This window comes from Carettochelys insculpta, chromosome 2 (genome assembly GCF_033958435.1).
Source record: "Carettochelys insculpta isolate YL-2023 chromosome 2, ASM3395843v1, whole genome shotgun sequence".
NCBI lineage: Eukaryota > Metazoa > Chordata > Testudines > Carettochelyidae > Carettochelys > Carettochelys insculpta.
This window is the reverse complement of record NC_134138.1, coordinates 122331-145637: the sequence shown is the minus strand read 5'-3', so window position 1 is coordinate 145637 and position 23307 is coordinate 122331. Positions and strand designations below refer to the sequence as shown.

The following is a 23307-nucleotide window of genomic DNA, read 5'->3' as shown; positions in this document are numbered from 1 at the left end:
TTGGATGAAACTGCTCTTACAGGTAGCTCAGTTTGAGTGTGTAGCACCATCTGCTGTTATGTTGGGTGATAACAGGGCCTGGTATCAGGAGTAGCCCCGTTAGGCTGTATCTGCAAAAATGAGTCCTAGGGCACCTTAAAGACTAGCAGATTTATTTGGACATAAGCTTCTGTAGGCAACAGTGGTTCTTTGCCCACACAAGCCTATGTGCAAATAAATCTGCTAGTCTTTAAGGTACCACAGGACTCCATGTTGTTTTAACAGGTCCTGGGTTAGGCAGCCTCTGTTCCTAAGCAATATGAGCAGGGCCATACCAACTGAGTCCATTCCCACAGCTCCTGACCTGCACCCTAGGGGTGACAACCCATCATACTCCCTTCTTATCCATCAGCACTTGTTGTGTTAAGGAGTTTCTGAAGCTTCAACCTCCACCCAAAGACTCAGTCAGGAAGGGCAATTACAGAGGTGTCCGCTCCCATTAACGTGTCACAAAGAGCTGCAAACAGAAGTGGAAAAGCCTAAAGACCAAAGAGGTGATACTTAATCTAAAACAAGAGATTAATAATATACAATGAGTTGTTGCTACAAAAACATAGTGTTGAGGAAAAAAGTGTTAAAACAAAAGTTAAAAATACAATTTTAGCATTGTCAGATAAAATTAATGTGACACTTTATTTAATTTTAACAAAACAAAAAGCATCAACCCATCCTATAAAAATACAATAACCAAAATGTCCTGAAATAAGATGAAGCCATATTCACCCCTCTCACAAAGCCCCCCCAAAAAAGCAAAAATAATCAACCATAAAGAGCACCAGTGCTTGCAGAGAAACGAATCCAAAGGAGACCAGCCATGTATCTAGCACTCAGAACTAGTCCACGGGAGATCTGATCACATCTTACATCTCCATGGGTATTGACCAATATACATGGATCTACACTGAGGCAGAAATTAAGTATTATTCTGCACCAGTACTAAATATCTGAACATAACAAAATCTCAGCTGGTTCATCTTAAATACAGCTAAAAATCATGTAACGTGTACAAAGTTATCATCTGAAAACACCAGCAGTTCAAATAAATGAATTTCTAGTAAGTAACTTACATTTTAAACATCTTTTTATAAATAATACAATAAACTTTTGCCTAAGTTAAACCCATTTCTATAACTAAAATAATGTGTTTAACAGAATGTAAGGTAAAACATTCCATAATGTGCACTTTGGTTGGTTTTACAGTGCAATATGTGAAGTAAGGAAGTACTTTAGAGTGTTGTAATGTGACCTGCTTTCATACTGCTTGTTTTTAATAAGCAGTAATGAAAGTGGGATTTAGGTTTATTACAGGGGTGGAGTCCTGAATCTTCTCTCTTAAGTTCTATATAATTCTTTTTAATGTGGGCTTTTTCTCTAAGAAAAAGCAGATTTCTAATAAAAATATAAAAAGAAACTTTTTATCAATTTTAAATAAAAAATTAGAGAGAGCCAGCTAGCCTCAACTTCATAATCTCAAGAGCATCACTAGCACAAAGAATACAAAAGGCTACATCTACATTAGCCCCTTCTTTTCGAAAGGGGCATGGTAATGAGGGAGGCTGGAAGATGCTAATGAGATGATGTGATGAATATGCAGCACCTCATTAGCATAATAGGCGCCACAGCAATTTGAAAGTGCTGCTTTCAAATTGCGCGCTACCCATGTGGACGGGGGCCTTCTGAAAGGACTCCCTATGTTCAATAGCCCCTTATTCCTATTTGGCTTTAGAAATAACGGGATTTTGAAGACTGGGGGGTCCTTTTGAAAGGCCCCCATCTACATGGGCAGCCCATGATTCAAAAGCGGCACTTTCGAATTGCTGCAGCCTCCATTATGGTAATGAGGTGCTGCATATTCATGGGAGTGCCTCATTAGCGTCTTCCGACCTTGGTCATTACCATCGCCCTTTCAAAAAGAAGGGGGCAGCATAGACGTAGTCAAAATGTTCTACTTTTGACAAAAATCATACCACAAACTCATGGAATTTGGGCCATGGCAAGTAAAAAGCTTATCAGGTCTACTTCAGTATTAGTATTCAAAGATGATTACTCACTGGTTTTTGTTTTAGTTATTTTTTTGATCTAATATACCTGTCTTGAGACTGAAAAAGTGAGTTGGGCAGGTGGGAGAGAGAAAACAAGATCTCCTCCAAGTGCAAGCACTTTGGAGGAGAGGATTAAAATTCAAAATGATCTGGACAAACTGGAGAAATGGCTTCAAATAAATAGGATTACATTCAATGCAAAGTGCTCCACTTAGGAAGGAAAACTAAGTTGTGCATACACAAAATGGGAAATGACTACCTAGGAACGAGTACTGCAGAAAGGAATTTGGGGGTCAAAGTGGACCACAAGCTAAAGATAAGTCAACAGTGTAACACTGTCGCAAGGAAAGTAAGCATCATTCTGGGATGAATTAACAGCAGTGTTGTAAGCAATATACAAGAAGTAATCCTTCAGCTTTACTCTGCACTCATCAGGCCTCAGCTGGAATATTGTGTCGAGATCTGGACCCAATATTTCAGGAAAAATGTGGACAAATTGGAGAAAGTCCAGAGAAGAGCAACAAAAATGACTAAAAGTCTAGAAAACATCCTCTGAAGGAAGACTTTAAAAACTGGGTTTGTTTAGTTTGGAAAACTGAAAACCAAGAGGGGACATGACAACTGTTTTCAAGTAACAGTTGTTACAAAAAAGAGGGAGAAAAATTGTTCTCCTTTACCTCTGAGGACAGGACAAAACACAATGGGCTTTATTTGCAGCAAGGAGGGTTTAAGTTGGACATTATGAAAAACTTCCTGTCAGCGTGGTTAAACACTTGTATAAATTTAGCATAGGGAGACTACAGAATTTCCATTATTGGAACTTTTTAAGAGCAGGTTAGACTGACACTTGCCAGAGATGATTCAGGTAATGCTTAGTCCTGCTATGAATGCAGGGGAGTGGTCTAGATGACCTTTTGAGACCCCTTTCACTCTTGTTATTCTATGACCTCTGCCAGCTGGTTGCTGAGCTCTTTTCCACATTATATTAATGTCTGTCATTTTCTGCTAGTGATACAATGTAAAAGGCTCACCTGGAGGTTATGTGGTTAATAACAGAAGCTCTGTAGTCCGAATGGATAGCTAAAATATCTGCAACAGAAAACAAATTTCATGAACACCATCAGCAGGATTCTCTAGTTGGCGACTAGAAATCTTGAACTTTTAATTTTGGTAGTGAAGATTCAGTAATATTTTACTCATCTCTAATGCTTGTCAAGAGACCATCTCAATTGCTTTACATACAATAATGAACATAGTAATATAGCACCATATGGAGGTGTTATAAGTAGAGGCCCCATTAAGCAAATGATGGATGGTGAATTTCAGGATCCTGATAGAAGGAAGGAAGGTGAGCAGTAAAATACAGACCCTTGATTTCAGAAGAGCAGACTTTGACTAACTCAGAAAACTGATGGGCAGGATCCCCTGGGAAGCTAATATGAAGGGGAAAGAAGTTCAGCACAACTGGCAGTATTTTAAAGAAGTCTTATTGAAGGCAGAGGAACAAACCATCACGATGCACAGTAAGAGATGCAAACATGGTAGGCAACCAGTTTGGCTTACTAGGGAAACTTAAACTTAGCTTAAACTTAACTTAAACTCAAAAAGAATGCATATAAGAAGTGGAAACTTGGACAGATGACTAAGGAGTATAAACATATTGTTGGAGAATGCAGGGAAGTAATCAGGAAGGCAAAAGCACAATTGGAATTGTAGCTAGCAAGGGAATAAAGGGTAATGAGAAGGGTTTTTCCAGATATGTTAATAATAAGAGGCTGATCAGGGAGGCTGTGGGGCCATTACTGGACAAGGGAGGTAACCTGGTGACAGATGAGGTGAGAAAAGCTGAAGTACTCAATGCTTTTATTCTTCTGGCTTCATGGACAAGGTCAGCTCCCAGACTACTGCATGTAGGCAATGCAATATGGGAAGGATCTTGGCAGCCCTCAGTGGGGAAAGAACAGGTTAAGGGTTATTTAGAAAAGCTAGACGTATATAAATCCATGAGTCTGGATTTAATGCATCCAAGGGAACTGGCAAATGTCATTGCAGAGTCTTTGGCTATTATCTTTGAAAACTTGTTGAGATCAGGAGAGGTCCCGGATGATTAGAAAAAGGCACATGTCGTGCCCATTTTTAAAAAGGGAAAAAGAACAATACAGGGAACTATAGACCAGTTAGTCTTACCTCAATCCCCAGAAAAATCATGGAGGGGCTCCTCAAAGAATCTATTTAGAAGCACTTGGAAGAGGGGAAAGTGATCAAGAGTGGTCAACATGGATTCACTACAAGCAAGTCATGCTGGACGAATCTGATTAGCTTTTATGATGAGAACAAAAAAGCAGTCCAGTAGCACTTGGAAGACTTTAAAGTACCAGTGGACTGCTTTTTTGTTTTGATAGTATATAGCCTAGCATGACCATCTCTCTGTTATTTTTATGATGAGGTAACTAGCTCTGTGGACGTGGAGAAGTCAATGGATGTGATATACCCTGACTTTAGCAAAGCTTTAGATTCAGTTTCCCACAATATTCTTGCCCATAAGTTAAGGAAGTATGGATTGGATAAATGGCTTATAAGGTGGATATAAAGCTGGCCAGATGGTCAAGCTCAACAGGTAATGATCAATGGTTAAATGTTTGGTTGGTGGTCAGTTTCAAGTGGAGCGCCCCTGGGATCAGTTCGGGGGCCAGTATTGTTCAACGTCTTTATTAATGACTTGGATGAGGGGATGGATTGCACCCTCAGCAAATTTGCAGATGACACTATGTTAGGGGGACAGATAGATACACTGGAAGGTAGGGATAGGGTCCAGAGTGACCTAGGTAAATTAGAGGATTAGGCCAAAAGTAATCTGATGAATTTCAACAAGGACAAGTGCAGAGTCCTGCACTTGGGGTGGAAGAATCCCAAGCTTTGTTACAGGCTGAGGACTGACTGGTTAAGTAGCAGTACAACAGAAAAGGACCAGGGGATTACAGTGGATGAGAGGCTGGATATGAGTCAACAGTATGCCCTTGTAACCAAGCAGGCTAATGGCACATTGGGGTGCAGTAGGAGGAGTATTTCCAGCAGATCTAGAGAAGTTATTATTCCCCTCTGTTCAGCTCTGGTGTGGCCTCATCTGGAGTATTGCATCTAGTTCTGTCCCCTGCCCCCAACATAGAAAGGATGTGAATGCATCAGAGCAGGTCCAGTGGTGGGTAACGAAAATTATTAGGGGGCTGGAGCACATGACCTGTGAGGAGAGGCTGAGGGATCTGGGCTCATTTAGGCTACGTCTACACGTGAAGCCTACATCGAAGTAGCCTATTTCGATGTGGCGACATCAAAATAGGCTATTTCGATGAATAACGTCTACACGTCCTCCAGGGCTGGCAACGTCGATGTTCAACATCGACGTTGCGCAGCACCACATCGAAATAGGCGCAGCGAGGGAACGTCTACACGCCACAGTAGCACACATCGAAATAAGGGTGCCAGGCACAGCTGCAGACAGGGTCACACGGTGGACTCAACAGCCAACTACTCCCTTAAAGGGCCCCTCCCAGACACACTTGCACTAAACACCACAAGATCCACAGAGCCGACAACGAGTTGCAGACCCTGTGCATGCAGCATGAATCCCCTGCTGCAGCAGCAGCAGCCAGAAGCCCTGGGCTAAGGGCTGCTGCACACGGTGACCATAGAGCCCCGCAGGGGCTGGAGAGACAGCGTCTCTCAACCCCCCAGCTGATGGCTGCCATGGAGGACCCCACAATTTCGACGTTGCAGGACGCGGATCGTCTACACGGTCCCTACTTCGACGTTCAACGTCGAAGTAGGGCGCTATTCCGATCCCCTCATGAGGTTAGCGACTTCGACGTCTCGCCGCCTAACGTCGAAGTTAACTTCGAAATAGCGCCCGACGCATGTAGCCACGACGGGCGCTATTTCGAAGTTAGTGCCGCTACTTCGAAGTAGCATGCACGTGTAGACACAGCTTTAGTCTGCAGGAGAGAAGAGTGAGGGGAGATTTGATAGCAGCCTTCAGGTTCCTGAAGGGAGGCTCTAAATAGGATGGAGAGAGGTTGTTCTCAGTAGCAGAACAAGGAGTAATGGTCTAAAGTTCCAGAGCGGGAGGTGTATGTTGGGTATTAGGAAAAACTATTTTACCAGAAGAGTGATGAAGCACTGAAATGCATTACCGAGAGAGGTGGTAGAATTTCCATCCCTAGAGGCTTTTAAGTCCTGGCTTGACAAAGTCCTGGATGGGATGATTTAGTTAGGGTTGATCCTGCTTTAGGCAGGCAGCTGGATTCAGTGACCTCCTGAGGTCCCTTCCAGCCGTAAGATTCTGAATGATTCTATGAAATGGAAATTTGAGAAACAGAGATTCTTATATACTGCAGCAGGTGCTCTAAAGATAGTGAGTGGAAGAGCAATGCATATAATCCTGGCAATTCTGCATGAAAGAGAATATTTCTGATAGTACAAACCTGTTTCTCTGCTAGATTAAAGACATAATACCATTGCAAATTGGAGCTAGATCATGAATTCACACTAGAAATAACATGCTGTATGGTAGCAGGACCAACACAACCAGTTAATGCATGGCACACTACTGTGCTGTAAATTTATTAACTGTTCATATAGACAAGCCCCAGTGAGTGTAATTAACTTCTGGAACAACCTGCCATAAGATATGGTCAGGTCTGCATCACTTGAAAGTCTTAAATCAAAACTGGATCTCTCTCTAGAAAACCATGCTCTAGCTCAACTATGATCATAGAATCATAGGGCTAGAGATCAAGACCAGCCCCCTATTCAAGCAGCATGAAGCCCAACTAAATCATCCCAGCCAGGACCTTGTCAAGCTGGAACTTAAAAGGGACTCAATGCAAGAATTTTTGAGTGAGATTCTACAGTGCATGTTATGCAGGCAGTCAGCCTAGATTAGTGGTTCTCAAACTGCAGCCTGCTTGAGGCCCAATCAGCTTGTGGTCCATGTGACATCTTCAGGGCCATACAAGCAATATGACACACAGAGGCTACATCTACACTTGCCCTCATCTTCAAAGGGGGCATGGTAATCAGGCTGATGGGACCCCTAATGAAGTAGTAATTAGGATAATTCTCTCCTGTGGCAACTTCGAAGTGTCAGCATGCCCTGTAGCCATGGGCACTGCTAAGTAGTGCAGGCACTTTGAATTTTGGAGAGTAAAGGCACTTCAAAGTGCCCGCAGCTTCACAGCATGTGGGCACTTTGATATTTGACACTTCAAAGTTTCTGCAGGGGAGAATTAGCCTAACGAAGTGCTGCATGTTCATTGTAGCACTTCATTAGTAATCTCCCATCAGCTGATTACCAGGCCTCTTTGAAGGAGGGGTAAGTGTAGATATAGCCAGAGAGTTGCATATGCAGCCCACATAGGTTGAGGTTGTAATAGGTTGAGAACCACTGGCGTAAATGATCAGCATAATCCATTCTGGCCTTAAAATCTATGAATTTTAGGCTCCCCAGTTCTGGATTCAGGTGACCAGACCAGGCCAGGGATCCCGAATGTGTTACACCAATCACCTTAATATATGTAACTCCATCATCAACCATCTTCATGCATGCTAGAAGCAGCATGTTATTTATGTCATCTAATCCCCTACAATATTATTTTTCATGGTGTATCCAAAATTCCACCATTCAGTATTCTGAGCTCCTGGGAGACAGCAAGAATGACTAATGATTGGCACTCTCTTCTCTGATGCAATTGGGCTGTTAATACTTCCTTTAATGGAAAATTCTCACCTTCCTGGGATGGAGCAGGAATGACACTTAAAATCTGCTCTATCTGATTCACTGTGGATGTCCCGGGGAAAAGAGGTTTTCCAAGCAGCATCTCTCCCAGAATACAGCCAATGCTCCACATGTCCACACCCTTTGTGTAGCTGCAAGCATGAACAGAACTATCAGGACAAGCTGATATGCTTTTGCAACACTAACAATATGCTTCTGTAACCTGAGATACTCCTTCTATGTCTGTCTATCCTTTAAGGAAAATAAGCATGTCTAAATGACCCTGAGGAGATACTATGTTCATGGGTTGTTTCTATAGGGGAAATTAGAAAAAGAAAATATGGAAGTGCCAACCAAGTGAAAAAATATCTTCTCAAGGTCTATCCGAAATAAATTGTCAGACAGAGTTCATTACCCAATTAAACGTGAAAATGGTAATTAGATAATAAAAACATGGGATACGCATATGACTAAAAATCAAGAGACACACACTGATGTGATGTGGCTGACGACAAAACCTCTTGGACCACAAATATCCAAAAATCTGTTACAATTACTTAAACAGAGTGAGAGAAACAATGGAGAATATGACATAAATGAGTTTGTTGACATTCACACTCTTTAATAGTTATGTTTAATTATTTAAGCTACTAGTTTTTGCATAGTGAAGACTGAAAAAGAGCAAGTCTGGCATTTAACTTCTGTCTTTAATAAAAAATAAATCAAATATTAAAAATAAGAACCACCTGAAGATAGCACAGGACAACTTAGAAAAACACACTTCTCCAGAAAAATGCAATACCCTTTTTAGGTTGTTGCTATAATTTAAAAAATAGTTGATAAATGGAATGCAGTTGAAATGGGACTTATATATTTCAGTACAGCATTTGATACTATGTCTCATGAAATATAAATGCAATAATTAATTCAAATTGGCAGAAATATCATGCTTCCACACAGACTAAAAATTAGCTTACAGCATCTAAGCAGAAGTGTTTTAGGTATGACATCATATCAAGTTTTTGGGATTCACATGGATTGGTGTTAAATCTAGTGTATTTTTAAATTACATACATAGGTCACTGAAACCAAATGATCCAGATCACTTTGTAAGCACAGTGCAAACAAATCATTTGTATTTTAATATGACCACGTGAAAATGTGCACATATAGGAACAAGTATGCACAAGATGAGTGAGTCTATCATGGATAAGGTGACCATCTGTCCCGTTTGCATTGGGATGGTCCCGTATTTAGGACACCAAAAAGATGTCCCAACTTATTTTAAAAAAGGGACTAAGGCCGCGTCTACATGTGCACGCTATTTCGAAGTAGCGGCGCCAACTTCGAAATAGCGCCCGTCATGGCTACACGTGTTGGGCGCTATTTCGATGCTAACATCAACGTTAGGCGGTGAGACGTCGAAGTCACTAACCCCATGAGGGGATGGGAATAGTGCCCTACTTCGAGGTTGAACGTCGAAGTAGGGCACATGTAGACGATCCGCGTCCCGCAACATCGAAATAGCGGGGTCTGCCATGGCGGCCATCAGCTGAGGGGTTGAGAGATGCTCTCTCTCCAGCCCCTGCGGGGCTCTATGGTCACCGTGTGCAGCAGCCCCTAGCCCAGGGCTTCTGGCTGCTGCTGCAGCAGCTGGGAATCCATGCTGCATGCATAGGGTATGCAACCAGTTGTCGGCTCTGTGGATCTTGTGTTGTTTAGTGCAACTGTGTCTGGGAGGGGCCCTTTAAGGGAGTGGCTTGCTGTTGAGTCCGCCCTGTGACCCTGTCTGCAGCTGTTCCTGGCACCCTTATTTCAATGTGTGCTACTTTGGCGTGTAGACGTTCCCTCGCAGCGCCTATTTCAATGTGGTGCTGCCCAACGTCGAAGTTGAATGTCGACGTTGCCAGCCCTGGAGGATGTGTAGACATTATTCATCGAAATAGACTATTTCGATGTCGCTACATCGAAATAAGCTATTTCGATGTAGCGTGCACATGTAGACATAGCCTAATTGTCCCATATCTGCTGCACAGACATACCTGCCTGATGGAGAGCACGTCCTGTGCATCAGTACGTGCTCTCCAAGAGAGGAAGCCAGCAGGTTAGCTGCGGGAGGGGGAGCGCTGTGGCTGCCCTGTCCCTGCCACTTCCCCCAGCCTCAGGGAAGGGGATGGGGAGCACTGCAGCTGCTCTGTCCCAGCCACTTCTCCAATGCTTGGAGAAGTGGGGGGGGGCAGAGCACCCCCTGCTGCTCCCTCCCTGCTGCTTCTCCAAGGCTTGGGGAAGAGTGGGGGAGTGCCCCAGCTGCTCCTTCAAGGCTGCTTCCCTGATGCTCAGGGAAGCGGGGGAGCATCCCCCCCATCCCATATGTGGCCATGGGAGATAAGGTCACCCTAATAATGGAAAGCAGACTCTCAAACGAGTTTGGGGATCAAGGTATATAATCAACTGAACACAAGCCTCCAGTATGACAGAATGACCCAAAGGGCATATACAGTAAATGCTTTCATATCTGGCATCCATGGGCCCAGGAGGTTGCTGGATAATTAAATATTCTGAATAACAGAGAGTAAAGCACACTGGGTGGGAGAGCAGAGGACCCTGCTGGCTGCACTCACATGCAGCAGAGAAGGACACAGGGCAGCACTGAACGGTTGCTCTCACGCTCTATACACAAACCCCAGCCCTGACACTGCTTCTCCTCTGCTCAGCAGACACCGGATGGGAGCATGGAGAAGCAACACTAGGGATGCAGTTTGTGTACAGAGTGCGAGAGCAACACCCAACCCGCTCCTCGGGGGTGCCAACCAACTCAGTGCTGCCCTGCATCCCTGTGAGCTGTGTGTGAGTGCAGCCAGCAGGCTTCTCTGCTCTCTCTGTGCTCCCACCTCATGCCCCCTGATCAGGGCTACTCTCCTGTGAATTCTGCTGGTTATTTGAGTGTGCCAGTTACTCATACTGGTTAAACAAGAGTTTACTGTACAATCCTTGGATATGTAAACAGGGGACTCTTGAGCAGGAGTCATGAGGTTATTTCTCCTGTGTATTTGGCAGTAGTGCAATTCCTGCTAGAATAGTGGACCAAGTTCTGGTGTCCAAAATACAAGCAGAATGATAATTTGGAGAGGTTCAAAGGTGAGTCACAATAATAGTTAAAGGTTTGGAAAACAGGATTTATAGAAACAGACTCAAGGAATTCAATCTATTTGATAGTCAGAGCCTGTAAGCACCTACACAGTGAACAAATATTTGAGAATGTGCTATTCAGTCTGGAAACAAAGGTGTAACAAGAGCCAATGGTTGGAAGTTGACGCTAAACTAATTCAGACTGAAAATAGGGTATTAATTTATAACAGTGATGATAATCAACAATTACCAAATTAAGCATAATTATATTTAAAGAAATTCAATAATGATGTGAAAAGCACTAATGTGGGAGAATACAAAGAAAGGTTACTCACCGTAGTAACGGTGGTTCTTCGAGATGTGTCCCCATGGGTGCTCCACATTAGGTGTCGGGCTCGCCCGGCGCCGCAGATCGGATCTTCCAAGCAGTTTCTACCGGACCGCACATGCGCCGGTGCGCGCCACTCCCCCGCGCGCTCCCGGCCACGTGCGCGATCGGGTCCCCTCCAGTTCCTTGACCAACCACCTCGGATGCTCCTGCAAAACACTAAACAGAGATCCGGAGTGGGGAGGATGGGCGGGTAGTGGAGCACCCACGGGGACACATCTCGAAGAACCACCGTTACTACGGTGAGTAACCTTTCTTTCTTCTTCGAGTGTCCCCGTGGGTGCTCCACATTAGGTGACTACCCAGCAGTAACCCAAGATAGGAGGTGGGTAATCGGAGTATGTGCAGCTTGTCCCCAAGAGGACCGCTGTCGAGAGACGGGTATCCTCTTGGAATACCCTGTGAAGGGCGTAATGTTTGGCGAAGGTGTCACAGGATGACCAGGTCGCCCCTCTGCAAATGTCTTTAGCGCAATGCCCTTGAAAAAAGGGCTGTTGATGCTGCCACCGCCCTAGTGGAATGAGCCCTGGGCATGGCCAGGAAAGGAGTCTTTTTGAGTTTGTAGCACATTTTTATGCAAGATACGATGTGCTTCGAGATTCTCTGCGAAGAGAGACATTCTCCTTTTGATTTGGGAGCGATAGAGACTAGGAGTCTATCCATTCTCTGGAAGGACTTGGTCCTGTCTATATAGAAAGCTAGCACCTCCTCACGTCCAGGAGGTGTAGGCGCGCCTCTTTGTCAGAGTTATGAGGCTTTGGATAAAACGAGGGTAAACAATAGGTTCGTTAGTATGAAACTCAGAAAGAAACTTTAGGAACAAAGGCTGGATGCAGCCGTATGGTTACCGCCTCCTTGGAAAAAACAGCGCAGGGTGGCGGTGCCATAACTGCCGCAAGCTCGCTCACCCTGCGAGCTGACGTGATTGCGAGAAGAGAGGTCGTCTTTATCATAAGGAGGCAGAGGGAAACCGTGGCCAAAGGCTCGAACGGTGGTCCCCTTTTCGCATTAAGCACCAGGTCCAAGTTTCACGAAGGTGGAAGTGGTTTCCGAGGGGGGGTATAGGTTTACCAGCCCTTTAAGGAACCTGGTAACCATGGGATGGGCGAACAGCGTGTGCCCTGTCTCTCCGTGTCTGAATGCCAAAAAGGCGGCAAGGTGGACCTTAAACGAGGATAGCGAGAGTCCTCCTCTCTTGAGGTCCAGTAAATACTCTAATATCACAGCCATAGGCACCGAAAGGGGGGCTAGCTGTTTGGTTGAACACCATGCCGTAAAGCGAGTCCATTTCTGCTTGTAGGTCTTCCTGGTGGAAGTCCTCCTGCTACTTTCTAGGACTTGCTGCACTTCCTCCGTACATGTGCTCTCTAGGGAGCTGAGCCATGGATTAACCACGTTTGTAGTCACAGGCCTTGGGGGTGCGGATGCACTATGGACCCCTGGGCTTGCGTGAGCAGATCCAGCGCCACCGGAAGGGGCATCGGTGGCCGGTCCGACATGCGCAGGAGTAGGGGGAACCATTGCTGTCGATCCCACGTTGGGACTATCGGGATCATTCAGGCTCCTTCCCTCCTGGCTTTCTGCAACACCTTGTGGATGAGCACTGTGGGAGGGAAAGCGTAAAGCAGGGGGCCCCTCCATGAGATCGCGAAGGCGTCCCTCAGGGACCCCCGTCCCAGTCCTGCCCTGGAGCAGAATCGTGGGCACTTCTTGTTGTGCTGAGTAGTAAACAGGTCTATCTGGGGAAAAACCCCATGCATGAAAAATCGGTTGCAGCAGATCGGGACGGATCTGCCACTCGTGCGTGAGTGCGAAACGCCTGCTCAGCTGGTCTGCCTTCACATTGTGAGCGCCTGGGAAGTACGAGGCTTTCAGGGTTATATTGTTGGCGATGCAGCAGTTTCACGACCGGACTGCTTCTGCACATAAGGCACGGGACCGAGCTCCTCCTTGCCGATTTATATAAAACATGGTGGAGGTATTGTCTATACTGATCCCGACTACTTTGCCTTTTATATGGTCTCGAAAGTGTCTGCAGGCGTTGAACACTGCTCTGAGCTCCAGTATATTTGTGTGCAGTGACTGCTCCGTGGAGGACCACAGCCCTTGCGTCACCTCTTTGCCCATGTGTGCTCCCCACCCTATGAGGGAGGCATCTGTAGTAAGAAAAACCAATATGTGTGGTTGGTGGAAGGGTACCCCTGTTAGCAGGTTCTCGGGGTTTACCCACCATTGCAGGGATTTGCGCACCTCTGTTGCGGGCGACGCCACCCTGTGAACAGTGTGTGCTGCCGGGTTGTATACGCTCGCCAGCCAGTGCTGCATGCTGCACATGTGTAACCTGGCGTTCTGTTCTACGAACGTCGCTGCTGCCATGTGGCCCAGCAGCTGTAAGCACGTCAGAACCAGCACCGTAGGGCTGAAGGTGAAGACTTGCACGAGGGAGCCGACGGCCCGAAAGTGAGTCTCTGGCAGATACGCCCTCGCTGTAATAGAATTTATGCGTGCCCCTGCGAACTCTATGTCCTGCGTGGGGTCTATCTTTGATTTTGTCAGATTGATAACCAGGCCGAGCGAAGAGAACGTGCCTGCTGTGACGCATATTATGCATAGTACCCCCTCCTTCGAGGCCCCTTTGAGTAGGCAGTCATCCGGATACTGGAATATAAATACCCCCTGTCTGTGCAGGTAGGCTGACACCACTGCCAAGGGCTTGGTGAAGACTCTGGGGGCCGAGGAGAGGCCAAACAGTAGGACCTTGTATTGAAAATGTTCTTTGCCTACCATGAAAAACCAGAGGAATCGTAGGTGAGCTGGATGAATAGTTATGTGAAAATACGCGTCTTATAAGTCGAGGGCTGCGAACCAATCTCCATCGTCTAGTGCCGTAAGGATGGAGGCGATTGTGATCATCCGGAAGCGTTGCTTGCGCAGGTACCGGTTGAGGCCTCGAAAATCTAAGATGGACCTCCCGCCTCCTGTCTTTTTCCCCGTGAGGAAGTACCTCGAGGAGAACCCTCTCCCTTGCAGTTGCTCCGGCACTCTTTCCACTGCCCCTATGAGCATGAGATGGTCTACCTCCTGCTTGAGCCTCGCTACGTGGGAGGCCTCCTGGAGGTGGGGCCTGGGTGGAGGTCATGGCGGTGGGAGCGACTGGAAGGGGATGGCGTACCCCGTGGCTATGATCTCCAGCACCCATTTGTCTGTGGTGATCCTTTGCCACTGGTTATAGAATGGTCGGAGGCGATGGTGGAATAACCGCTTCGGATGACCTTCCGATGGTAGTGATGGCGCAGCCCTGGATCTGTGTGTCAAACTTGTGGCCTTTGGCCCTGCCCCGAGGACGCACGGCTGTGTTGGGAACGATGCCTGGGAGTTCTGTACTGCTGGTGCTGTTGATGTCGCCCTTGCTCGTAACCCCTGTGGTACTGGGGACGCTGTTGCTGAGTTCGCAACATCCAGGGCGATCTGAACTCCCGTCCTCGAGGCCGCGTAGCCTTCTTGCATGATGGCCTTGAGCACTGGTTTCTTGCCCTCTGGAAGCGAGTCCATGAGGGAGGTTAACCTAATGTGGTTATCGAAATTATGGTTCACTAGATGCGCTGCGTAATTTGCCATTCGCAACAGTAGAGTGGAGGAGGAGTAGACCTTTCTGCCCAACAGCTCTAGCTTTTTGGCATGTTTGTCTGTTCCCCCAAATTGCGACAACTCCACCACCAAGGAATTTGGTTGTGGGTGGCTGAACAGGAACTCCGTGCCCTTTGTTGGCACGAATTTTTTTTTTTTTTTTTTTTTTTCTCCGCTCTCTTGTGGACAGGCGGAATAGTCGCAGGAGTCTGCCATATCATAGTGGCAGACTCCAAGATTGCGTCATCAAGCGGTATTGCTATTTTGGAGGAGGCCGGAGGTCTCAGATTTTTGAGGAGCTTATGGTGTTTCTCTTGCACCTTAGCTGTCTGGATGCCTTGCGTGAAGGCCACCCTCGTAAAACAGGTCTTGGAACTGTTTGAGATCGTCCGGAGGATGGACGTCCCCCGGGGCCGTAGCCTCATCCGGGGAGGAGAGCGAGGAACCGCTGGGGTACGTCTCTCTGGACCCTTCCGGTTCCTGCTGGTGATGGTACACCCTCTCACTAGAGGTTTGCGAGGGAAAATCTCGGGGTTCCATAACCAGTCCCCCCTGAGATGCTTGAGTCTCTGTCCCCGGTCGCAATTGCCCTCGGGGGTACGAGATCGTTTGTGGGGATCTTTCCCTAGTAGATAGCCGATGGTGTCTATGCCCCGCGTGGCAGGGGCGACCATGGCAGTATAGGCACTGTTCTTGGGAAGGTGACCTAGACCACTCCCTTGGTGCATACCCTCTGCGTCTGGGGGAGGGCTGGAGAGAGCGATTTTGCATAATAGTCCAGCGGTTCAAACCCCAGGAAGGGTGAAGGTGGTCCCAGCCAGGGTGAGGCTGGTTGCAAAAAAATGGAGAAGGGGGCTCCGGGTAGGCTAGGGGGGACCCCTGCCTTCTGGTTGGAGTCTGCAACATAAGCGGAGGGCTGTGAGAAAGCAACTCCACAGCCCTGTGCGGAGAGGGGCTGCAATGCCTCCTCTTGTGTGCAGCCTTCCCCCTCCCTGGAGGAGGTAACTCCGCCCCCTGACGTACAGGGGATCCCGGCCCCGTCCGCACCGAGCTCGGCACGCTCGAGGGCGGTGCCGCAGGTGCGGTGTCCTCCGGTGCCTGCAGCCTGCGTGCCTGCGCGCTCTGCACCGCCGGTTCCCCGGGGGTCGGTGCCGCTGCTTGCGGTGCCGCCGGTACTGGCGCTTGTTTAGCCGCCGCCCTGCCTGCGGTGCGGGGCGGCTGGCTGATTATCGGAGGCTGAGCCGCTTACACGTGGCTCTCCATGCCGCCGCCGATCAGCTGTTGCTGCGGCTGGGGGCTGCTCGCTCGTCCCGTCCCGCTCGCTATTGTTGCCGGCAGGGATTGGGCTGGGGAGACTTTCCTCCGTTTTTGCGCTGATGGGGTGAGGGAGGCAGCTTTCCTTTTATGGGCCCCGGAGGGTCCCTCCTGCCGCGGCCGCTCCGGCACGTCTGGCTGGAGGGCCTGATGAAAAGCAGTTTTAAGCCGCCGCCCTGCCTGCGGTGCGGGGCGGCTGGCTGATTATCGGAGGCTGAGCCGCTTCCACGTGGCTCTCCGTGCCGCCGCCGATCAGCTGTTGCTGCAGCTGGGGGCTGCTGCTCCTCCCATCCCGCTCGCTGTTGCTGCCGGCAGGGATCGGGTTGGGGAGACTTTCCTCCGTTTTTGCGCTGATGGAGTGAGGGAGGCAGCTTTCCTTTTATGGGCCCCGGAGGGTCCCTCCTGCTGCGGCCGCTCCGGCACGTCTGGCTGGAGGGCCTTATCAAAAGCAGCATTTTAAGCCGCATCTCCCTGCCTCTCCTTAATCGCCTCTCGGCAGGACTCACATTTTTTAAAACCTGAAGAGGACATTGTTGGTGAGTCTTTCAGTTGTTAAGCGGGTACTTAGCACCTTCCCTGTGCTGTTTTCCCCGTCCAATGGCCTGCCTCAGCAGGGCTCCTGACCTCCGGCGCTTGTTACTGGGACTGGATTGAAGCTATCCCGCTTGTAGTTTGTTTGTTGTTTTTTTTTTTTTGAAAAATAACAACCGGCTAACTTGCAGTAGCCTAAGTACTTGAAAAACTTTAAAGAAAAACAGTTAAAGTCATTGAATACGCTACTTGGCCTTAGCCTAGTTCGGATTCCGTCTGCAGCCGACGGCGGTTAAGAGGAACTGGCGGGGACCGGATCGCGCACGTGGCCGGGAGCGCGCAGGGGAGTGGCGCGCACCGGCGCATGCGCGGTCCGGCAGAAACTGCTTGGAAGATCCGATCTGCGGCGCCGGGCGAGCCCGACACCTAATGTGGAGCACCCACGGGGACACTCGAAGAAGAAACAGGAGTTATTTTGAGAAGTTTGTTTGTCTGTATTATACTAGAAATCAGACTACAAGATCTACATAATTCTTTCTGGCCATTCAATCCATGACTCTATGAATTAATCCCACATAAGAGAATGTTTACAACAGGTTATTAAAATTCATAGAGCATGCTAAAATAGGAGTAGCAATAAATACCAGTGGAAAGAAACGTGCAGAAAATAGCAAAATGAAATTTAATATAGATCAAATACAGCCAAATATACATTGTGAGAAATAACACTAAACAAGGAACCTTAGTGGAAAGGAGAAACTCTGGAAGCAAACATGGCTAATCAAGAGAAAGAAGAGTGAAATCTCATCTATCTAAGTCTTTGCATGGAGTCCATCACTATATGGTCTGAAGTGGGCACCTTATTAGACACAAGTCTGCAAAGAAAGGCTGCTGTAATGTTGGGCTGTGTATTCAAAGACATTGCATTATCAAATAGGAATGCCAATTATTGTGCCTCAGTTCAGCAGTAAAGCAAGTGGAAGAGTAAATATAACAGTCTTCATTAACTTGTTACAGCTCATGAATGGGAGTGAAGATCACCACCTCCTCTAGGCCTCAACTCCTTGGGATAGGCTTGTTTCCTCTTTGCTTAAAATTTGTGGAGGCTAGGTTCAAAGGTCTCCTGCCACACATATAGGCTGCATCTACACTAGCAAGTACATTTGAAATCCAGGTCAGAAGACCAAGTTATTTTGAAAGAATCCACGGAGCATCTACACACACACAGTGCTCTTTCAAAATTAACTTTGAAAGAACTCCCCTGCTCTTTCGAAGTCGGCCCTCCATTCCCAGGATGGGAAGAGTGCCCTCATTTGAAAGATATTTTCAAAAGAGAGCAAGTGTAGATGCTCTACAGCCCGCTATTTTGAAAGAGGGAGTCCTCCAAGGCCACGATCAGCTGGCAGGCAGTGCACCGTGCACAGCACAGACAGAGCTCTATGGCTCCAGCCTCCAGCCGTGCTTAAAGATGCAGGCTCCCACAAAGCCTCAGGCAGGAAGCAGGGAGAGTGTGCAGGCAGCAGGGAGCCCACGCTGCTCTCCAGCTCACCAACCCCTGCCACGGCCAGCCAGTCCCAAGCACGTCCTGGACCCATGGCCAGCCACCTGGACCCCTGCTCACCCCAGGGGCCCTCCAAGGACAGCGGAGAGTCGTTCCAGGAAGTGAGACAGGCCCCGAAGCACCAGGCCCCATTCCTGGACAGAGGCCAACTTCTAGGAACTCTGCTCCCAATGGGAGGATGAGGAGGTCCTCTAACAAACGGGGGTTTGTCACCGCAACACCGTGGCCTTCGAGAAGCTGGCGAAGGGGACGATTGGCTGAGGCCACCCCACCCGCACCCCGGACCAAGTCCGGTCAAAAGTGAAAGAACTGCGGCAGGGGGTATTGCTGGGCCTGGGATGTAGCCGGGCGGTCGGGGGCAGTGCCCACAAGCTGCCCCTATTACAAGGAGCTCCACTGCCTCCTGGGGCCAAAGGAGGCTGGACTCCCCATTGCTGTGCATGACACGGCTGTGGCAGACACTGAACCAGAGACGGTGACAGAGGCGAAGAGCACCTGGGACCATCATCCAGCACGAGGCACCTGAGGACAGTACAGTGACCCGACCCCACCAGTGGTGATGAGGGCTCAATCAAGGGGGCCCTTGTCATCGACATCCCATTCAGGCTGTGCAGCCAAGTCCTTTCCATGTGTGCCTTCCCTGACCTCCCAGAGGGACCCATAGGTAGGTGGCATACACACCAGCCCCCCCCGCCCGGTGCCCAGGGAGGGAGTGTTGGGACCTGCCTGGGGTGGCTGCAGGCATCCCATACAGCCACCAGCCCTGGTGCATGTGGATTCTGAACGGCTATGCTCCCCAGGCCTGGGGGGACAATGCGCAGCACTCAACACCATACAGATGGGACAGCACCATGGGCCAGCCTGCTGTGGAAGGACTGGTGGGGCAGTGGGGGGGAGCCGGTGCCCTTGGCACCCATGCAGGGCACCCAAGGACATGGGCATTGCAGGGACCCCGGGGGGGTAGGCGGGGACACAGGGACCCACACCTGGGACTAATGGTTCATGCCCCCCTCCCCTTCTGTCTCCACAGCTCCTGCAGCCAGCAGCCAGACCAGCCCTGTGACCAAGGGCAAGAGGGAGCGGACTGGATCCCAAGCACAGAGCAGCTGCCAGGCCATCCTCTGGTGCCATCAGGGCAGAGAGGAGGAGGTGGGGGATGCTGCACACACTGCAGCACTGCAGGACCTTACCAGCATGCTGCGGGAGTGGCTTGCCATGGAGCAGCAGGCATGGGACTGGGTGTGATGGGGTTCAGGGGTCCCCCTGCACTGTACCCCGTCCGCTGGCAGGAGTGACTCTCACTCAGCAGGTACAACAGGAGGTTTATTAGGCAACAGATGCCCAGTTTCTTACAGAAGCGTCAGTACAGCAGTCAGAGACAGTCCTTCCAACCCATCCTGGGGAGAAGACCCTGAGGGGTGCCCCTCTGGGGTGTAGCTTTCCCCCTCCTCAGGCTGGCTGCCTTCCAGCTCTCTCTTCCCCTAGCCTCTAACTGCCATCCCCCAATTCAAAAAACCCAGCTCGGCTCCTCCCTCCTCTTTGTTCAGGGTAGAGGTGTTACCTGCCAGTTGTAGCCCCAGGGTCATCCTTAGCCAACTGGGAGCTATTCTGCTTCTCTCTCACATCCAGCTTGAGTCTCGCATTTGCACTCCCCCCACTCCATCACACTGGGTCACAGCGAACATGGAAGCCCTGACCTGCGCCGTGGTGGGCTGCCTGGGCCTGGCCACTGCCCCATTGCAAGCCACTCCCGCACCCACCCGCCCACCCCCATCCCACCATCCCCCAGGTCATGCAGCCACCCTCCTGCCCCCCTCCTCCAACCTCCCCTGCCTCCCTGGTCCCCTGGTCAGACTCCCCTCCTCTGACCTCCCCGGTACCTGAGTCAGCCTCCCCTCCTCCAACTTCCCGTGCCTCCCCAGCCTCCTCTCCCACCCCACCCCCTGCAGCAAACCACCCCCCCACAAGCGCAAACTCTCAGCCCTGGTCCCAGCTGACCTGCCCCTAGCCAGCCTCATACAGCTGTCCTATATGTTGTTGGCCAGGGCTGGCCAGGAGGAGGCTGTCCCCCACCCCCCCGCAGTCCCCCTGTGATGACCCCAGGGAGCCTGCAGTGGTCCCACCCCAGCTGCTCCCCTAACTCCCCGTGCCGCCCGCCCCAGCCCAGCTGCAATGGAGCACCCAGACATGGGGGCGAAGGAGCAGGTGTGGGCAACGGAGATCCCAGCCCTTGACCCCTGTACATGAATAGGGCCTCCCATCCTTACCCTCGGCCCTCCCAGGGCGCAGAGGGCGACCGCCTGGGGCCGCAACACCCCTGTATATAGTTCCCCCCAGCCCTCCCCGTTAGGAATTCCCCCTGTATATAGTTCCCCGCAGCTGTCCTGTTAGTAATTCCCTCCTGTAGGTAGGCACAGACCAGTTGTTGCAATGTTCAGTAAAATGTTTATTTTGTGGTTCCATCTGAGTCCCCTGTGGATGGGTGGGGTTGGGGTGTATGTGCACAGAGGGGGCAATGAGGGGTGAAGGGGGTGCGGTGGGGTGATGGTTACCGTGGTCCCTGCTCAAAGACCTGGCACAGGGCTTCCTATACCTGCACCCCGTTCTGCTGGGCCTGGAGGCCTGGGGTGGCAGGGGGCTAGCTCGCATCTATGCCCTGCCTCAACAGCCCACCCCTGCACGAATGGCTCATTCTTCACCTCCATGAGGTTGTGCAGGGCGCACCAGGCCCCGACCACAGCCAGAATGCTGGGGAGGCCCACCTCCAAGCCTGGTGAGAAGGCATCTGAAATGCCCTTTCAAGTGGCCAAATGCCCACTCCACCGTGTTGTGGGCTCGGTTCAGCCGCTCATTAAAAACGTACTGGCTAGGCTGTGTGTGTCTGGCATACAGCCTCATGACCCAGGCCTGCAGGGGGTAGGCCACGTCTGCCACGATGCAGGGCGGCATTGTGGTGTCCCCAGTGGGGAGCTGCTGCCAGGGGATGAAGGTCCCCTTGGCCATGCAGTGGCCCAGCCCCAAGTTCCGGAACACCTTGGTGTCGTGGGCATGGATGGACCAGCCCAAACAGAGGTCCAGGAACCTACCATTGGCATTGACGAGTGTCTGCAGGACCAAAAAAAGGTAGCCCTTGCGGTTTATGTAGGCCCTGCCACTGTGCTCTGGGGCCCGGATGACGATGTGCGTGCTGTCCAGGGCCCTGAAGCAGTTTGGGAAGCCCAACTCCTCGAAGCCCCAGATGGCATCATCCAGGTCCCTGATACGGACCAGCTGCCGCAGCAGGACCCAGTTGGTGGCCTGGATGACCTGCAGGGAGTGGGAGGAAGATGCGCTCATGAGCATGGGGTGGGGTGTAGTGTGCCTGCGCGTCCCTGTCCCCTGCAGGGCTGGACTCCTGGGGGCTCCTGTCCCCATCCCTGTCCCATCCCCGGTGGGGGCTGCCCCATGGTCCTTGATGGTGCCCCATACCAGGGTGCCCCCTCTCCCCTGCCCCTGCATGTGGTGGGGGTGTGACGTGGGCGTGGCTTACCGCATTGAGGATGGCCCCGACGGTGATCCTGCCCACCCCGAACTGGTGGCCGACAGATTGGTGACTGTTCGGGGTGGCCAGCTTCCACAGGGCGATGGCAACCCTCTTTTGGAGTGGGAGTGCCAGCCTCATGCGGGTGTCATGGTGCTGGAGGGCTGGGCTGAGCCAGTGGCATAGCTCCAGGAATGTCCCCTTGGTCATCTGGAAGTTCTGTAGCCACCAGCCGTCACCTCAGTACTCCAGCTCCAGCCGGTCCCACCTGTCGCTGCTGGTGGGGAAGCTCCACTGGCAGCGGGTGATCCAGGGGACTGGGTGGGGATGTTGCGCCCTCAGGATGGCTTCCAGGAGGGTAGCTAGTAGGCTGGCTGCCTGTAGCTGCTGGTGCACAGCAGTCAGGACCACAGCCAGTGTGCTGGCCACAGCCTCAAGGGGGAGGGGAGCTGCTTGGTTTCCATGGGGGCCCAGGGTGCTTCTGCTACTTGCCTCATTCTGCAAGCCTGGGGACAGGTAGCTGGCCCTCAGTGTGTGCAGGCCTAGGCTTGGGTTGGGGGACCCTTTAAAGCGACGGTGGGCGGCGCTCACGGAAGATCTCGTCCGCCATGTGACCCTGCCTGCTATGCTTCCTGCCCCTGTACTTTCAAAAGAGTGCCCTGCATAGTGTGGATGCTCTCTTTTGAAAGTGTGCGTGAGGCCTTTTGAAAGAGCAGGTTGACCCTTCCATCCCCGTTCGCCTGTGTGGGCATTCCCTTTTGAAAGGATAACTTTCAACGTTCCATTTTGAAAGCCGTCCTTTCGAAAGGGGGCTGTAGTATAGATGCAGCCATACTGTCTATGGATGAAAAGAAGCTTCCACCCAACTCCAGCAACCTTATTCCTAGGCCTAGTGAAGGGAATGAATGATACCCTGAATAGCATTAAAAAAAAAAAAACCTTATCATCCACAGTGGCTTCTCCCTGAAGACAAGACTCCACAGAGTAAAGCCCCCAGAGCCTCTCAACAGGGATATGATACTGTTTTTCAAGTGGAGCATCAAGGCAATAAGGAGAAAAGCTTGCCACTGGGGAACACTTAAGGCCAGACTTGAAAATAAGGTCTGAGGCAGCTTCCAAAATTTTGTAAAGGTACAAAGAAAAAGCATTAATTTGGTATATGTGAGGAAGCACTGGGTGAATGTCAAGTGAATGGTGGGAACTGAGTAGCAAGTGAATGCAGGTCCATCCAGTGCGCAAGAGACCAGTGTAGAGAGAGTTCAGGTGTGTATGTGAAGATGAACTGAGAGCAGAAGATTGCATATACTGTTGTTTGTGGTCAGGGTGGACTATAAAATATGTACCTCAACTTTTAAGTTTTCTTGACAGTGTTTCAATGGTGTAATA

At 50.0% G+C, this 23307-nt stretch overlaps 1 protein-coding gene across 3 annotated transcripts in view; it reads right to left on the bottom strand.

Moving 5' to 3' along the window:
• The window catches only part of MAPK15 (mitogen-activated protein kinase 15), a 235884-nt gene that overhangs the window by 164386 nt on the left and 48191 nt on the right, over positions 1-23307 (bottom strand). For all 3 annotated transcript variants that reach the window (XM_074986373.1, XM_074986371.1, XM_074986374.1), the window contains exons 7-8: positions 7864-8003; positions 3113-3170 (exon numbers count right to left, since the gene is read on the bottom strand). In XM_074986373.1, the coding sequence (XP_074842474.1) occupies positions 3113-3170; positions 7864-8003 (198 nt within the window). The remainder of the gene's footprint in view (positions 1-3112; positions 3171-7863; positions 8004-23307) is intronic.